Source organism: Saccoglossus kowalevskii, chromosome 17 (assembly GCF_978046115.1).
Source record: "Saccoglossus kowalevskii chromosome 17, keSacKowa6.1, whole genome shotgun sequence".
NCBI lineage: Eukaryota > Metazoa > Hemichordata > Enteropneusta > Harrimaniidae > Saccoglossus > Saccoglossus kowalevskii.
In genome coordinates this window covers 15,461,895-15,478,507 of record NC_140657.1, presented here as the reverse complement: position 1 = coordinate 15,478,507, position 16,613 = coordinate 15,461,895, and the positions used below count along the sequence as shown (strand labels likewise).

Sequence of the window (16,613 nt, the reverse complement as noted above, 5' to 3'; positions counted from 1 at the left end):
CAAACAAATCGCATGTTGGCCAAGAATCACGATTTCCCAGCCACGGAGGACCTTTCTACGGAAGCGTATTAGTGCCATACTCTTAGCAAAATAATAAAAAAAATCTCGTTATAACGAGTTTATTTTTCTCGTTATAACGAGTTTTTTCTCGTAATAACGAGTTTTTTCTCGTTATAACGAGTTTATTTTTCTCGTTATAACGAGTTTTTTCTCGTTATAACAAGTTTATTTCTCGTTATAACGAGTCTTTTCTCGTTATAACGAGTTTATTTTTCTCGTTATAACGAGTTTTTTCTCATTATAACAAGTTTTTTTCTCGTTATAACGTGTTTATTGCGCCCTCAGCGTTTATTTTAAATATGAATGTATTTCTGGTTCATTGGCATGCTTTTATGTTTTATGTAAGTTTTCTGGTCTACAATGGCAGATGATGATAAGTTCAACCAGTTTTTACGAGAACGCGGAATAGATGAAACAATAATAACAGCGCTAGCCAGAGAAAAGGTAAGTCTGGGGAAAGTGAATTGAATATTTAACAGATGTGTGTTATGTTTATGCTCCGTTAATTAGCAAGCAAATTTGACCCCGAGGCAGTTTTGCTGTATGGGGGCCGGACAGCACGCGACACTTGGCGGGAATCAGACGGAACTTAAATAGTAGACGAGAGAAATACGAGAGAAATCGTGTCATTCGCGGGGTTAGGGTCTTTTAACCCAGATGGTAGGACCAGTGTTTAGCTTGTGTCGTGGATGAGCCATCGTCCGCCTGCACGGTGTTGCTCCGTTCGAACATTTCTCCCTCCACAACACCGTGCGGTAATTCTATTCATAACCGTGTATGTCACGTGGTTGCGCGATAGAAAGTTTACCGACCAATAGAAAGCTTTGTTACAATGACTACCAAAAAGCGTTTCGGGCTTTGCATTTCTGATGTCTTCATCTTCGGCTTCATTTCTGCCAATATATGTTGCAGTGACACCATGAGCTTTGAGGTATAACACCTACTCTTCTATAATACTCAACAGGCTGGTAAAGCATAATAACATAATGATTTACCATTTCCAGTGCGACTAAAAACGAACACATCAGACTCGGAACTAAGTACCCTGAACGGCTTTTGTCCGAATATTGTATTGCCTCGACATCCAAGCCAACACAGCTTCCACTGTGCGAGCATTTTCACCGCCTGGCAACCATCATGGTGAAAACAAAGGCCAACAACTCCCAGAAAACGGTACATTGGGATGGTTGTTGACACTCCCTGAACCGTGTAACAAGATTACCCTGCATATGCAACATATTTAAATTTGGTTGTTTTGGATTTCTTTAAAGTTAAGTTTGTGCTGTTTTTTCGATTTTAGCTATTTTCAACGGCTTTTCGACCGGCGTTCCACAGCAGCTCGCACAGAGCCCATAGAAATACATGGTAGAGTGGTGCGCGTCTTTAATAACGTCTTGTGACTTAGCTCTGCCCCGACAATGTTGATAGCTTGGTCAAGCGCGTTGATGAAAGAAGCAATATGATTGGCTGTTGGTAAACTGATTCTAAACTGTGAGGGCATTGTCACATACACATATTCCTAATGAAATACTTCAAGGTGATAGTGGAGTGCTTCGCCGGAACATTCACCTTGAAAATTCAAGATGTGGATGAGCTGAAGCTAGCAGACACTCCCAGTAGACAGTAGTAGACAGTGGAAATTAGCAGACATTAGACAATGTTCAAATGGCCAGATAGTTACGAATACATATTCCCATCAAATAATCATTTTTCACGATCAGCATAATGTATAATATTATAATAAAAACACATAGTGACTACAACTTATGATCAAGCAACTTAAACACCAAAAATTCAACACAGTGGAATGCCCAATAGAGTGTAATAATTATACAGAAGCAAATTTATTACCAACTATCTGTACTGAACAACATGACTTTGACCCGTTGACCCCTACATGTCAGGTCTAGCTTATTTCAGGGTGGATATACATAATTGAGGACAGATATATATTTCATTACAGAACGTATAAATATGATGAATACACATCTGAATGAACTGATTTAAAGGCCGGAGGTTATCGTGCGTTATCCAATTTCGAGTAAACAAATAATATATTTTACATGTGTTGTATATGTCGCTATGATACCCATATCAAACATGACACAGCGTAACGACCACCAGACTTTAATACTGCAAGTTCAGAGAAATATGATTGACCTTGACCTTTTGTGTTTAGGTTCTGTGACGATATAGCCTGAACCCCATATTATGCCACGACCAGTTTTCATCAGGTTGACAAGCAATTGTATAAACACCGTAGCCCTTGTGGCTGTAAAGTAACATCCCAAAATATTGTGTTTTTCTTTATCCTGTGACATGTGGCATTATAGCCTAAACTGTATTTTGGGGCTTTATAACCATGAACTTTGACCTTTTACCCCCCCTCCCAATATAACATGCCCCGTTTCCTTCAGGGTAAATGTACATGCCAAGTTTAAGCACCTGAGGCTGAGATGTTATAGCACGAACTGTTTTTTTAATGGTTCTTGTGACCTTGACCTTTGACCTGTTGACCCCCAAAATATATCACGTTCTATTTTCGGCTGGGTGAATGTACATGCCAAGTGTAAGCACCATAGGTGGTCTTGTTTTTGGTGTGAACAAACACACATACGTACATACACCCATACATACATGCACACATACATAGATACACACAGACGGCACTGAATGCCCTACTTGCACTGCCTCTCGGGCACCAGTAATAATTAGCATGTTTTCAGATATTAATTTCAAAATTATGCTATGGTCCTAAAAAATGTACCCTAGCAGACACTGTTTTTAATACACTAATTACACTCAAAATTGGTGCACAATCTGGGAGATTTAGTGTTATTAGTAAGTTACACACAAAGTTTCTTACACAATTGAAATGAATTTCGGATAGACGAGTTCCATCTTTGTGTTCGTTTGTGCACTCGGAGCCATTTCTTGAACATGCTTTGACCGATCTCATTCAAACTTTACCTAAATATAGTGTATGATGATGTACAGATGCAGAAAGATTTTCGTTGTCATTTGCTCAAAGTTTTAGTCATCAAATTTGCTTATTTATTATGGTTAAACATGTCCGGAACTGTTTCTCGAAGATGAACTGGGTGATTCAAACATTGGATAATGATCATGTTTATTATGTTACATTTTGAGATTTTACATTTTTCCATGTGCGTGCTGATTCCTCGCTACCAGTATTTTTTTGGTGGATTCAGTTGAAACATTGCACAGAAGTACTATACTGGTTGTGTTGTAGGTATTGCACAGAAATTGTCATGAGGGGGATAGGGATTATGTAATTTAGTAAGACTTGTTTTATCATATTTTTGACTCCCGTGTGCGAAGCACAAAAAGGAGTCTTTGCAATGCGCAGATTCGATTAGGTTTTGGTAATAATCTATGCATATTAATTACCTAATTTGCATTATAATTAGCAAATTTTTAACTGTTTCATGACTGTTTCACTGATATCTAAAGAACCAGTCGTTGGATTTTAATGAAACTTAGTACATAGATGCTCTGAACTAATGCGCAGACTTGATTAGTTTTAGGTGAAAATCTGTGCATATTAATTAGCTAATTTGCATAATTAAATCAATTTTAAGCTTTCACAGTACTAATTATTCAATTGGTACATAAATGCTCTAGGTCAATGTGCAAGCCTGATTAGTTTGGGGTTAAAATCTACTATTTCCATAATTAGCATAACAATTTATAATTTTTTTATTCTAATCACATTTCAATGAAACTTGGTACATAGATGGTCTGTTACATTGTCTCTTGTCTCCAATACTCTCAGTACATGAGAGTTATTTCTAAGCTTTCTTTGATTGTTCATTTGTTTATTGCACTAAATAAATAATTATTATTCAAGTGAGAGAATCACTTGTTTTTCTGTATGGCTCAGTTGACTTGATTTTTGTATCATATTTATTTTATTTCAGATTGATAGTAGTGTTATCAGATTCATGGATGATGAACAACTAGCCATGTATATTAAACAGTATGGTGATAGACTGGCTATATTCCAGTTTTGCAGACGAAGCGCTCCTGAAGCCAAACGCAAACAACTTCTCTTTCAGAAGCTGAGAAAAAAAATGAAACTGAAATCAGCTACATCATCTGAAAAAAGTGATTCTTCTGATGATAACAAAAGTTTATTTTGTCCAACCCGTCAAACAACCGCTAGTAAATTGGTTGGCAACCTAAATGCCAAGAAAAATTACAGGCAAGTTGAAATTGGTTGGATTATGAAAGATGTGAGCTACAGTAAGCATGTACGGACCAAGCAGGGTGGTGGTACAAGGAAACTAAAAGTTCATAAAAAAGCCAACAAAACTGACTTGCTCAAAGAAGGACTAAGTCTGTTTTTCCCACATGGACAATCAACGAAGGGACCAGAAAGTGATTTTGTGTTTGACATCTGTGGTTTCACGGAAGATATTGTGGATGAGAACATCACTGTAGGACAGATGTTCATTGAGACAAAACTGACTTCACTGCGTTTTTATTTAGCCAGTACCCGTAAACCACGTACACAAAATAAAGCACAAGTTTGCAACGTTGGGGAATCTCTTGGTTCAAATGACGTCAATGCAGTTGAAGTGAAGCAGTGCATCTCTTGTATGCAATCCAATAGTATAGCTGTTCGCATGATGTCAGTGTACTCGTAAGTGATGATGTAAATGGTATGGCAGATACAGTACAACCAAGTGGTGATGATGTGGTGAGAGGTGATCCAGTGTCGTCACCCAGTGGTGATATGATTGTCGGTGATCTTGGCCCGTCAACCAGTGGTCATGTGATGAATGATGAGCAAGAGCGTCAACCAGTGATGGTATTAATGCAACAGGATTAGATTTACATGTATATGATAGAATTCCTGATGAAGATGATAGTGAAATTGAATTTGGCCCTTTGAGTCCTTCAACCACTGACCATAATGCCACTATCCCAGCAGTAACTATAAGAACTATTCGTGTGCACCGTGGAAATGTTTTGAAGGAAATGATAAATGCATTTAATGATGATTCACTGCGAGTTGGAACTGACATAATTACTATTGAAATGGTGTTACCAAATGGTGTTACTGAAGCTGGCGAGGACACGGGTGGTGTTACAAGAGACTGTCTGTCTGAATTCTGGGATTCTTTTTACGAACAATGCACTATGGGTTCTACATATAAGGTTCCATGCATTAGACATGACTATGGCAAGGAACAGTGGATGTCAGTTGCTAGAATAATATAATTTGGATGGAAACAAGAGGGATATTTCCCAGTTAATCTGGCTCCACCATTTCTTGAGCATTGCTTTTATGGTTGTGTTCATAGCAGCATAGCTGAAGCATACGCTTTATTCTTACCAGAGTCAGAGGCCCAAGTGATTCAGCAAGCGGTTAATGATTTCACCAGTGTAGATGAAGATGAATTGACTGATATACTTGATAGCCATCAGTGCAAATCATTACCTACATGCCATAATATAGCTACTATTGTAGATGAGATAGCACACAAAGAAATGATACAGGAACCTATGTAGGTTATTGATTGCTGGCAACAAATGTTCAAATGTATGCCATTATCATATGCTGAGTTGTCAGAAATATATGGTAAAGTGAAACCTACAGCACGAAAGGTTTTGAAGATTTTGAAATTTCCAGACAACTTATCCTGTACAGAAAATGAAGTTGCCAACCATCTGCAAAGATTTCTACGTGGACTTGATGAATCCATGCTGAAGAAGTTCCTGCGATTTTGTACAGGTGCAGATTTACTAATTAAGGATGAAATATCTGTGCAATTTACTAGTTTAACAGGGCTTGCACGCAGACCAGTTGGACACATGTGTGGATGTGTTCTTGAACTACCAAGAGTATATGACAACTTTTTGCAGTTCAGATCGGAATTTAAATCAGTTGGATGCAAATGTTTGGGTGATGGACTTTGTTTAGATTGTTGTCCATCTTATATAACATAGTGTTCTCAGGATGCATTAATACAGTATAAAATACGGAAATTAAAACCATTTATGGATCTTTGCCCTTGGTTCTCAAGATATTGCGTATTTTAGTAGTCTTAATTTAGAGTATGGTGATTGGCCATTTTTAGTTCGAAGAGAAATACTCTCTAAGACAGGGGGCCTGACATATGTGATGCCTAAAGACGTCATTCCGATCTTAAGAAATAATATATGAAATTGTCTGAAATTGTATGTGTGATATCGTACGAGCAATTCCAATTGTATTTCTGCTTATAGTATTGTTGCCATGGCAACACTAAGAATTATGGGTCAAAATAGTGGTCATTATGTTAAGTAGGTTTTCACATGTAAAGGTCAGTTGTTTTATCTTTATCATTTATATGCCAAAAAGTATGTGTCATAATGACCATAATCACAGAAATAAAATGTTGCTTATTGGGTCTCTGTGTGATTAATGTTGGCATTGCAACAATTGTATAGGCAGAAATACTGTAGTTATTACTCAACACACAATTTCCATCAATTTGATTTATTATTAGCTATGGTTATTAACATTTATTTCAATTTTGGCATTATATGAGATGATGTCCGACCTCCTTATAGCATACTCTAAATTAAGCCTACTAAATATATGATATCTTGAGAACCAGGAATGATATCAAAGATCTGTAAACAGTCTTTGTGTCCTTAGTTCATCATTTATTACATGCAGTTAGTAAATAACCACATTTACCTTTCTTTTATTATTGGATGTGTACTGTTGACAGTGTTTATGTAGTATTGTAAGATAATACTAGTGATAGAATACATAGATTATGTGTATGTCAGTTGGCATGAATTGAATCTGAATTTGTCAACAAATTATTTTGTCTCAAATTCAGATCAAAAGTGCATCTGCTTAATTTACGTAACGTCTGCCACATTTGGTTATGTTTAAAAAAAAACCCATATTTTCTAATGTTCTGAGTTATTTTAGCAAAATAATGCGCTTTTAAGGAACATAATCAATGTATACTAGTAGGTATTTGGTTCCTGTGTGTGCGAAGCACAAAACACGAGAGTTTTGCAGTTACCCTATCTGTGCGTCACACTTGCCTTTGTCTAATGCTATCTTTAAAATGCTTTGGTCAATGTTTACCAACTTAGCCTGAAGAAGCTATACATTCATTTAAAGAGTTGAAAAAAGTTTTGTGCAATTCAGTACTAATTAGGTATTTTTTTGAAGTTATTTATTTTAACTGTATGGCTTGTTCGGGTAAATTTTGTGGCTGCCTCTTTTGAAGAAACCTCCACAATTTGTCCTACTTTTATATATCTTGGCATCCACAACACTAACAAACATTATGTTTACATGGTGGGCGGCTATAGTAGGACCAGATGTTTTTTTCCTAAATTTGGGGTGACCTTGGATGACCTTTGACCTGTTTTTACATATCTTCAAATCTAATCTTCAAACAATTACTTGCAGGTTTGGGGACAACTATTTGGCAAAACATTTCTCAAAAATGTTGTGATGGTAATTTGATGACTTTTGACCTTTTACATATCTACGCATCTGCAACACTTGCGTGCATAGTAAAGAGTTTGGAGGATTGGGGACTATTTGGCATAACATTTTTTCCACAAATTGACATTAGGTGACCTTTGACCACTTTGCTACTACACATTCAAAGTTTTCTTTGATGATATATTGATATAGATGACAGTATATTGTTTTGGTCTATACAGTTGTAGTGTAACTGCAATTGGCTATGCATAAAAGCAAGCCTTGATTCAACTTCAGAGCGAGTTAGCCAACCTACTATACTATCATGTGTTTTCAAGGAAAAAATTAGTTACATTATTATCCCACAACATGTAGGTGCTGCAGGGGATATTATGGATCCAAGTCCGTATAGAGTAATATTTGTGACTTCAAACTTAGTGTAGTTATTGAACTTATGGGTCCAGTGCTGTCAGCATGTAGTGTGTGTGATATTTTGCATATTTGCATATGTTTTCATATTTTAATGCTTGTTGACTAAGTCATATCTTTCATTTCTCTGTCGATCTTCACTTGGTGCTATCATGGGTGCGGTGGCGACAACATATATTGTTGGTGCTTATTTGCATATTTGCATATATTATTCCATAATTAGCGTCTTTACCAAGTTTTTACCATATAACTTCCTGGTTTATGCACCGATGAAACCTGTTGTGCTTGGTGTAATTGTGACTACCATGGCGATGACTTAGAAAATGTATGCTAATATACGTCTATGCACATATTAATAGCAACAATCCTCCCTCCAAAAAAGCCGGTGGATTTCTGATCGCTTTCTTATTCGACATTGTTGTTATTATATTATACCATTGTTAGGGTTTTTTCAAAGTAAGTTATATACCTGTGTAGTATAGACAAATATATCTTTATATCACGTTTTATAAACATTCTTCTGTTCATGTTGTTATTATGAGTGTTATCATTAAATCAAAGTTTGGAATCTTGTTTTTAGTTCACCTCTGTTCGTGTCATGTATATTTAGTGAATCCAATGAATGAAAACGACATAGATTCGTGCACTGAATAACGCAAGCAAAAGTCAGTGTGAGATAATTACTTGTGTTGTTGAAGATTATACCATGAATTAATAAGTAATGTTTGTGAATGGCACTACGTTAATTGAGAGTTGTTTATTGCCCATGATGATCCCTTCACTACAGAAATCCAACATTGAATCTCAATTGAGTACTTCGTTATCTAGCATATTCACCAATGGTCAGAAATTACATGGCAGTCCTTAAAGTATGGTTTTATCTTTATTGTATTAATATCTACGAACTGAAATGCATTCAAATACATTTAAACGAATTTTAAAAAACTGGTTGCACTGTTTTCACTAGTACAAATGTATATTGGCCAGTAAAGACACAAATAACTTTGTCTCTGGTCTGATTGTATTTGATACAAAGAAAAAGGCAAATAAAGCTTACAAATTAAAGTGCTCCGATATGTAGGGGCACTATTAGGAAATACTTTGCAGTGCTCAAGGAAACCTGATATAGAAACACACGCCAAAAGCTTTATCTTGCGGAAAAAAACAGGTTTTTGAAAATGATGCTCAAATCTTCAATCCTGGTATTACATGCATCTATATGAAATGTGCTTAAAATGTGCTTTGTGATGACAAAAGGAGTTCATACAAGTAGTTAAGTAATACAGTTAAAGTGTTTGTAGGTTACAGAAATGTGAAATTCATCAAAATCCAATAAAGATATTCGTCGATACAGCACATTCTGGAAAACTGCTAATTGGTATGCAAATTTTTAATTAGCATAGATATGTGCTGAAGTCCACTTTGTGGTACAGGATTCAGATCATTAACCCTGGTTACATTGCCTTTGCACCAAATGATAATTAGCCTCAAAGCATCCATGCATATTTTATTCAAATCATAGCAGTCGCATATATTTCAGGGTCCCAATGTTTACTTCGTACACAGGAGCCTATGATCTTAGTAGTCTGCGCTACTGTATCAAAGTTTCACAAAACGGCATTGAATGCACCTCTCAGCGATGTGTAAAGTTGTGCTGCGGCAAACGGATCTGAGGGTTTAAACCAACCGTTTTCTTCCATAATTATGCAGCTAAGCTCAAATATAGTCTCGTCACATGGATATTCCGATTTGGGAGTGCATTCCCCTTCACATACGCAAATTTCCTCTACATCGACATCACGTATCTGATGACTAGTTTCATACAACTCTGGAACTGAATACATCATTAATGGGCGGCCGCTTGGTGCTGTTTGATTTCTAGAAGATCGAATCCTGTGGCTGTTCCAAATTCTGGCAACTTCGTCCAATTCCGCCTTAAAAGAAATGAAAAGAAGTGTCAATGTGAAAGTATAAAACTATTTTATTTTATTGGACGTCAGATAAATGATCGACAGGCAATGGCCACTTCGGCACATTTTGTCACGATTCGATGCGACTGGAATTTACAAAGACGTACCACACACTATTATGTGATAACTGAATAAACGAAAATAAACGCATATAAGTACTTCTTCATGGCATGTAATGTCTACATCCAAATTTAATTTAGAATCTAAACTAGGCGGATACCTATTAGCGATTGAGGGAGTGTATAAATTCCACACACCCATCAGAACGAGATGTGACGAGGTGGGATTAGTAATGGATTGCTCTGTGGTGAGGTAATTCGTGTAGTTTTACGGAATGGATCATGATTAAACTACAATACGGGTTACGTTAAATGTAATAGATAATATACCTGAATTACAAATCAGTGTCTATAGGTTTGTCATGCAATTTAGTGCAAACGAGTGTAATACATCTGTAAGATTTAGTAATTTCAGAACGATTGAAATGTCATATCCTCGAAACCTGAAAAGCTGCCAGGGATAGACGAAGCGTTGCGAAAGAATCAATGAAATACCATTTCACACAACAATGGTAGTGATAAATCACGAGACATTACATACATATCAGGACCACATGGGTGACGATACGACAGTGTACATGGGAAACGTTTCAATGAGCATTACCTGTATCAAATTCATAAAGCAGAACTGGATGATATTTACATAAAGAAAACTTCCAGAAAACAAACCATCATCTCTAATATTTGCAAACAGATTTATCCAAAACTGGGAATTCTGCTTCCTCATCGTACTCCACCAACACTCTATTCTTTGATTTGAAGTACTCCGTCCATATAAGAAGCTTTTAGATCCAGCGAATGAATCAGTGTGGTTTCTCCGCAGAAATATTTGCATTTGTTCAATATAGCCATTTTCAGTGCCCCTGTCTGCGCGTATTATTCGTGGGCACCCTTGTCTAGCCTTTACAGCTTCTACATAGTAGCTTGCAATGACTTTAGGGTCATTGTTCGTTTTATATGCTTCAAGCCATATGATTGATCTGGAAAATCCATCAATGCACCCACTGATACATATTCCATATGGCTTGAGTTTATCATACCCATCTAGATACCACAAAAAATCCGGACCTTTACTATAATATCGTCTTCGTCGCAGCCTACGACGGCTTCTAAGAAGAACACCGACAGGATCCAACAACTTCAGCAGGAGTCTCACTGTTTCCTGGGTCACAACAAGTCCACTTTGTATACACTTTAAATGTATCCATCGGTAGCCTGGCAATTGATTAGATCCCTGAATTTGTCTCTGAATAAAACTGACCACGTCGTCGATATTGGTGATTTTTTTTCTCCTGAAGAGTCCTAGCTTCCGCAACCATCTTTTGAGAGACCGGATACTTAAAATTACATTGTGCCTGTGAGCTAGGTTGACCAATATTTCGTTGTAGTTGAGACCAAGGCGGAAGTAAAATGTAATGAGTTCATCTCTATCCGCCATTGCACAGCATATGACACCAGCTGGGACAACTATAAAATAAACTCGTTATAACGAGAAAAATAAACTCGTTATAACGAGAAAAATAAACTCGTTATAACGAGAAAAATAAACTCGTTATAACGAGAAAAATCTCATTATAACGAGAAATAAACTCGTTATAACGAGAAAAAACTCGTTATAACGAGAAAAATAAACTCGTTATAACGAGAAAAATAAACTCGATATAACGAGAAAAATCTCATTATAACGAGAAAAAACTCGTTATAACGAGAAAAATAAACTCGTTACAACGAGAAAAATCTCATTATAACGAGAAATGAACTCGTTATAACGAGAAAAAACTCGTTATAACGAGAAAAATAAACTCGTTATAACGAGATTTTTTTATTATTTTGTTAAGAGTATGGCACTAATACGCTTCCGTACCTTTCCATCACAATTCAGAATCGCGTAATTCCTTGGAGGTGATACCGCGAGTAAGCAGGTCTGCTGGATTGCATTTGGTCGGCACGTACTTAAACTCTTGTGGTAAACTGACGATTTCACTTACGCGATTTGCAGTGAAAGTGTCCTGTTTTCCGCGTGCATTTAACCAGTGCAAAACGATCTGTGAGTCCGACCAGAAAAACTGTTTTGCAACATTATACTTTGTAGACAGTGCTGTAGATACAAATTTGCTCAACCGCGTAGCAATTACGGCTCCCATCAATTCTAACCTTGGTAAGGTCAATGTCTGGTTATTTACTGGAGTTACGCGTGTCTTAGACATGGCGAGCGAAGTTCCATTTCCTGATTTTACGTATACAACTCCACCGTATGCTTTGTCAGACGCATCCGCGAACGCATGTATTTCAACTTCGTTGTTGACAGTATTGTCCGTTTCATTGAAATAGCGTCTTCTCACGTTTATCTTGGAGGCGGAGTGGAGGTTTTCGGCGATTACTTCCCAATCGTTGCGTAAATTATCAGAGATAGGAGTGTCCCAGTGTTGATTCTGTTTCCATAACGTTTGTATTAATCGTTTAGCGGCGATATGCGCGGGCGTCAACAAACCCAATGGGTCATACAAACTAGCGGTGTAACTAACAATGTCACGTTTGGTAATCAGTGGGTCGTTACTAGGCAACTCGATTTGCTTACATTGTAGTATGTCGCGATTTGTGTCCCATTTCATACCGAGAACTGTCACGGGGTTATCGGATTTTCCCCGTCCATCATGGGCGGCGAGTTCGCGTATAGCAGCGTCATTAGAACTCCAACTTCTTAAGTTGAACCCGCGTGTAGCCAATAACTGTGTCGCATCGTGATAGTATTGGATGGCTTCACTCGTGTTTGTGCTCCCGGTTACGACATCGTCTACGTAAATGTTCTGTTGAAGATCATTCGCGGCTGGTACGTCAGTGTTATTGTCGATGAGTGTTTTGATGGCCGCGTTTAATATGAACGGGCTTGGACTTGCACCAAATAAAACAGAACAAAATTGATAAGTAGAAAAGTCGCTGTTGACGTCTTTGATGTCCGATAGCCATAAGAACTTAGTGTATTGGCGGTCTTCTGTACTTAATCCAATTTGTAGAAAGGCCTTTTCAATGTCACTTGTTATGGCAACCGGATTCGCTCTGAAGCGCAGTAGGATACCAGTGAGGTCGTTCAACAAGGGAGGGCCTATCTCTAAACAATCATTCAAACTCGGTTGACCGGCCCCAGATTTAGCACTGCAATCATAGACGACACGAATTGGGGTGGAGGCAGAACTTTCTCGTTTTATTGCCCTATGCGGTAGATAGTGACCTGTATTGTTATTGTCCGGTACAACTTTCTCTATGTAACCTTTATCCAGCTGATCGGTAATCACCTTATCATACGCCTGAATAATGTCACGTGGTAATTTTCGTACCATGTTTCGCGTGCGCTGTTCAGTTGCGTAGTAGTTAGTTGGCAGGGGATCGTGATTTGGTTTCCATGGCAACTTGGCGCTAAATCGACCATTGACTACGTCCAAGCAGTTTTGACTATACTGCTTGTACTGTTCTGTGTGACTAACTGTTACTGGATCTTGATTGATTTGTTCACGGATCCCTATAGATTCTAAGTCCCAAAATGATGCAATGTTCTTGTCTAACACCTGACTAGTTCGTAGTGCTTGTATTTCGGCGGTGAAATGGAAAGCGGTTACACTATTGGAGCGCGTATTTCGTACGTGTGTTTGACCAGTGAACGCCGCTGCGCGTGTTACGTGGTTTCGGTCGACAGGCCCCGAAAGTAAATATCCGAATACGGAATCGACGGCGGTGGGTCCCGGGCCTCTAATAACATGATTACGGACATAGTCCCAGTACTTGTCGGCTCCAATCAGAATGTCTATTCTTATAGTAGACTCGCTGGGCATCGGTTTTTGGGCTAGATTTAATCCTCGCAAATGGGGCATGTTGGTAATATTGGTTGTCACAACATTAGTGAGCTTATCGGAAATTTCCTTAACGTATAGAACATCGATGGGCTTTTTCTGTCCGTCTCTAGTATGTAGTTGTAACGTAGTACATGGCACGGATTTGCATTCGGCATCCGGGTTGTTGAACGACTTCAATCTGAGTTGTTCAGTGAAATGTACGTTGGCGTTAAGCCTTTGGGCGAGATTGTGAGTCACAAAACTACGATCGGCTCCTTCATCAAACAGAGCTGTAGCGTAGACCATTTTACCACGGTAAGACACTGGAATAGTAGCTGTTTTTAACAACACACGGTTTGGGGGATTACTCGGTGTAATATTACGATCGCCTGAGTACCGATCGCTTCGGTTCGCCAATTTCTGTGAAGCATGGGTAAAATTCACACTCACAGGGGGAGTTTCAGAGCCTGAATTGTTTGAGCTATTGTCGTTCGATTGTTTGTTATGACGATGTAGCGAAGTATGGTGTCGCTTCTTACATATTTTGCAACTATACTTTGACTTACAGGAGTTGGCTTTATGAGATCCCAAACAGTTAAAGCACAGCTGATTGGTTTTGACATACTGCAATCTTAGTTCTGGGGTGGCCACTTTGACGCATGAAGTCGGGTTGTGCATTTCTTGGCAGTAGACGCATTTACGTTCAGCGGGCGGCTTGTAGGCGGGTTTTCTCGGTTTGTGGGGTTTCTTCGCGTGTGTATTTGTGTAGAAGGCGGCAACTGTAGACTTTGTATCAGTCTCATCGTCACAGGAAAGTGTAGAGAATTTATTGCCGACAGAGAGAGCTCGTATTTCTGCTCGCATAGCAGCGGTCAGTTCGGTGAGTGTCCAATCGTCATCCCCGTGATTGCGTGCGAGTTGTTGTTGGAAGGTAATTGGCAATTTATCCAACAACATGGGGATCAAAAGAGCTCCGTAACTGCTCTCGTTCATGTGTAGAACTCGTAGACCGCGTATAGTAGTTTCGACCTCATTGTGGAAGCGTCGCAGACTCGTGGGATCGTTGTTCGGTGCCGGTAGCGCCCAAAGTGACCGCATGTGAGCGTCGATAATCATCTTGGGTTGTCCGTAGCGCTCTTTCAATAAATCGAAGGCGATTTTATAGTTGGCTTGTGTAGTTTGTAAGCCATCTATTGTCCGTTTGGCCTCGTCTGTGAGGAAACTCTTCAAATAGGTGAGTTTCTGAACTTCGGATAATCGGTCATCACTGTCGATCGCAGATGAGAAATTGTTGTGAAACTGGTTCCACTCGAGTGCGTCTCCGCTGAATTTAGGGATTTCCAATTTAGGTAGTTGCATAGACGATCTGTATGTCAGTGATGGTGGGAATTGAACATGTTGGTCCGCAGAATTATGAGACTGGTTACGCGCGCTGGCGTTGATTTGACTTTGTTGCGATTGATTGTAAACAACTCGATGTTTCTCGACGAACGAATCGACCCGAGCACATCTGTTGGACAGTTCCTGGTTATCCTTTATAACCTCGTCGAATTCTGGATCATCTACTTCTAAGTGGTCGTACAATTCACGATGCGCGGCGATAGAGTCTTCTTCTAGTCGATGTAGGCGCGACAGTCGACTTGCTATTTGTTCGTAGGCTGACGGTTTGTCTTGTTGGCTATTGAAGGTGCGAATTGAGTCCTCTTCAGGTTCTAGTGCATTAACAAGCACCCTTCTAGCTTTGTCCCGCTTCTTCCTTAGTTGGTTGAGCTTTGTCATGGCTGTAGCTAGATTGTTGTATCCGGACAACGAAGAACAAAAGTGTCAATAATCCTGGTCTCGGCACCATATGTTGTGGACGGATAAAGTCCAGCACAGGTCCTTTCCCTTATTAACACACAGTAAGACAATCTCAGTATGCGAAGTCAGTCAAAATGAAGGACTACTCCGTTTATTAAGAAACTGGATGACAAAACTAACAAGACTCACAAGTGAAACGTGCTTTTTGGTCGGACGCGTGTTTTTACGTGTATAGCGCGTGATCGTTGAGATTACTTCTCCTACGTTCGCAATGGGTCCGACTTTTAAAATGGTCAATCTGGTAAGATTGTGTTTGTTTCTAAACTTGTAATGCTTATAACTCAGCGACTAAAGGCCGGATCGTAATCAGAGAAACATGTATAAGTAACTATAAACACGAACTAGAACATAAAAACATTTGTATAACCATCGATCAATAATTGCACAATAAATGGGAATTTTCGATCTCCGCGCGACAACCCCCTAGAGCAGACATATTGAAGAAAAAAACTCGTGTTGGAAGTGGCGGGAAAATTCCGGTAGGAAGGTTCGGGTGGGCGTTTGGGGCCTGGTCTGGGCTATGAATCCGCCAATTTGGGGTCTAGGGCGGTGTATGGGAGTGGTTGTTGCAAGATCGGGCGCAGCAACCCTGTGAGTTTATTCCTGGGGCCTATTGCAGGCATGTTAAAGGGGGCCTATTTACCTCCCGCGCGGGCCCACTTTAAAGGTGACCCCCCTTTTCCAGCTAAATTTTGAAGCGCACATAGGGTAGTAACGGCATATAGAGTGACCCTCCTGGCATACATAAAACAAACTCTAGACATAATATGTATCTAGCAGGCAATGCCTGGCGAGTGAGTGAGTGAAACCGAGTAGTTTATTGATTTACTAATACTATAACTGACGTAAATGACCAGAAACAAAAACGCTTCGGTTAATAACACATATTTAAAATTATTTTTTACACTTTTGAAAAAAACAAACATTCTAATGTTCCTAATGT

The 16,613-nt window shown here is 38.9% G+C and overlaps 2 protein-coding genes and 1 pseudogene across 2 annotated transcripts; 1 reads left to right on the top strand and 2 right to left on the bottom strand.

Annotated features, from left to right (window-relative positions):
• The first annotated feature begins 420 nt into the window (after window positions 1–420).
• LOC146732683 (uncharacterized) lies at window positions 421–6,010 on the top strand (annotated as a pseudogene).
• Window positions 6,011–9,561: 3,551 nt separating this feature from the next.
• On the bottom strand, window positions 9,562–11,421 carry LOC146732682 (uncharacterized). Its single transcript, XM_085491899.1, has 2 exons — window positions 10,588–11,421; window positions 9,562–9,888 (listed from the first exon to the last, which is right to left on the bottom strand). The coding sequence occupies exons 1-2, from the start codon at window positions 11,419–11,421 to the stop codon at window positions 9,562–9,564; spliced, it is 1,161 nt and encodes a 386-aa protein (XP_085348025.1).
• Window positions 11,422–11,854: 433 nt separating this feature from the next.
• LOC100373392 (uncharacterized) lies at window positions 11,855–15,589 on the bottom strand. Its single transcript, XM_002741881.2, has one exon. The coding sequence runs from the start codon at window positions 15,587–15,589 to the stop codon at window positions 11,855–11,857; it is 3,735 nt and encodes a 1,244-aa protein (XP_002741927.2).
• Between the last annotated feature and the right edge of the window lie 1,024 nt (window positions 15,590–16,613).

Excerpts from the sequence above, each read along its gene's own strand:
- LOC146732682 (XM_085491899.1), bottom strand. The coding sequence starts at position 11,421 with ATGGCGGATAGAGATGAACTCATTACATTTTACTTCCGCCTTGGTCTC. Across the intron at positions 9,889-10,587 it reads GCTTTATGAATTTGATACAG|GCGGAATTGGACGAAGTTGC; the intron begins GTAATGCTCATT and ends ATTTCTTTTAAG.
- LOC100373392 (XM_002741881.2), bottom strand. The coding sequence starts at position 15,589 with ATGACAAAGCTCAACCAACTAAGGAAGAAGCGGGACAAAGCTAGAAGG.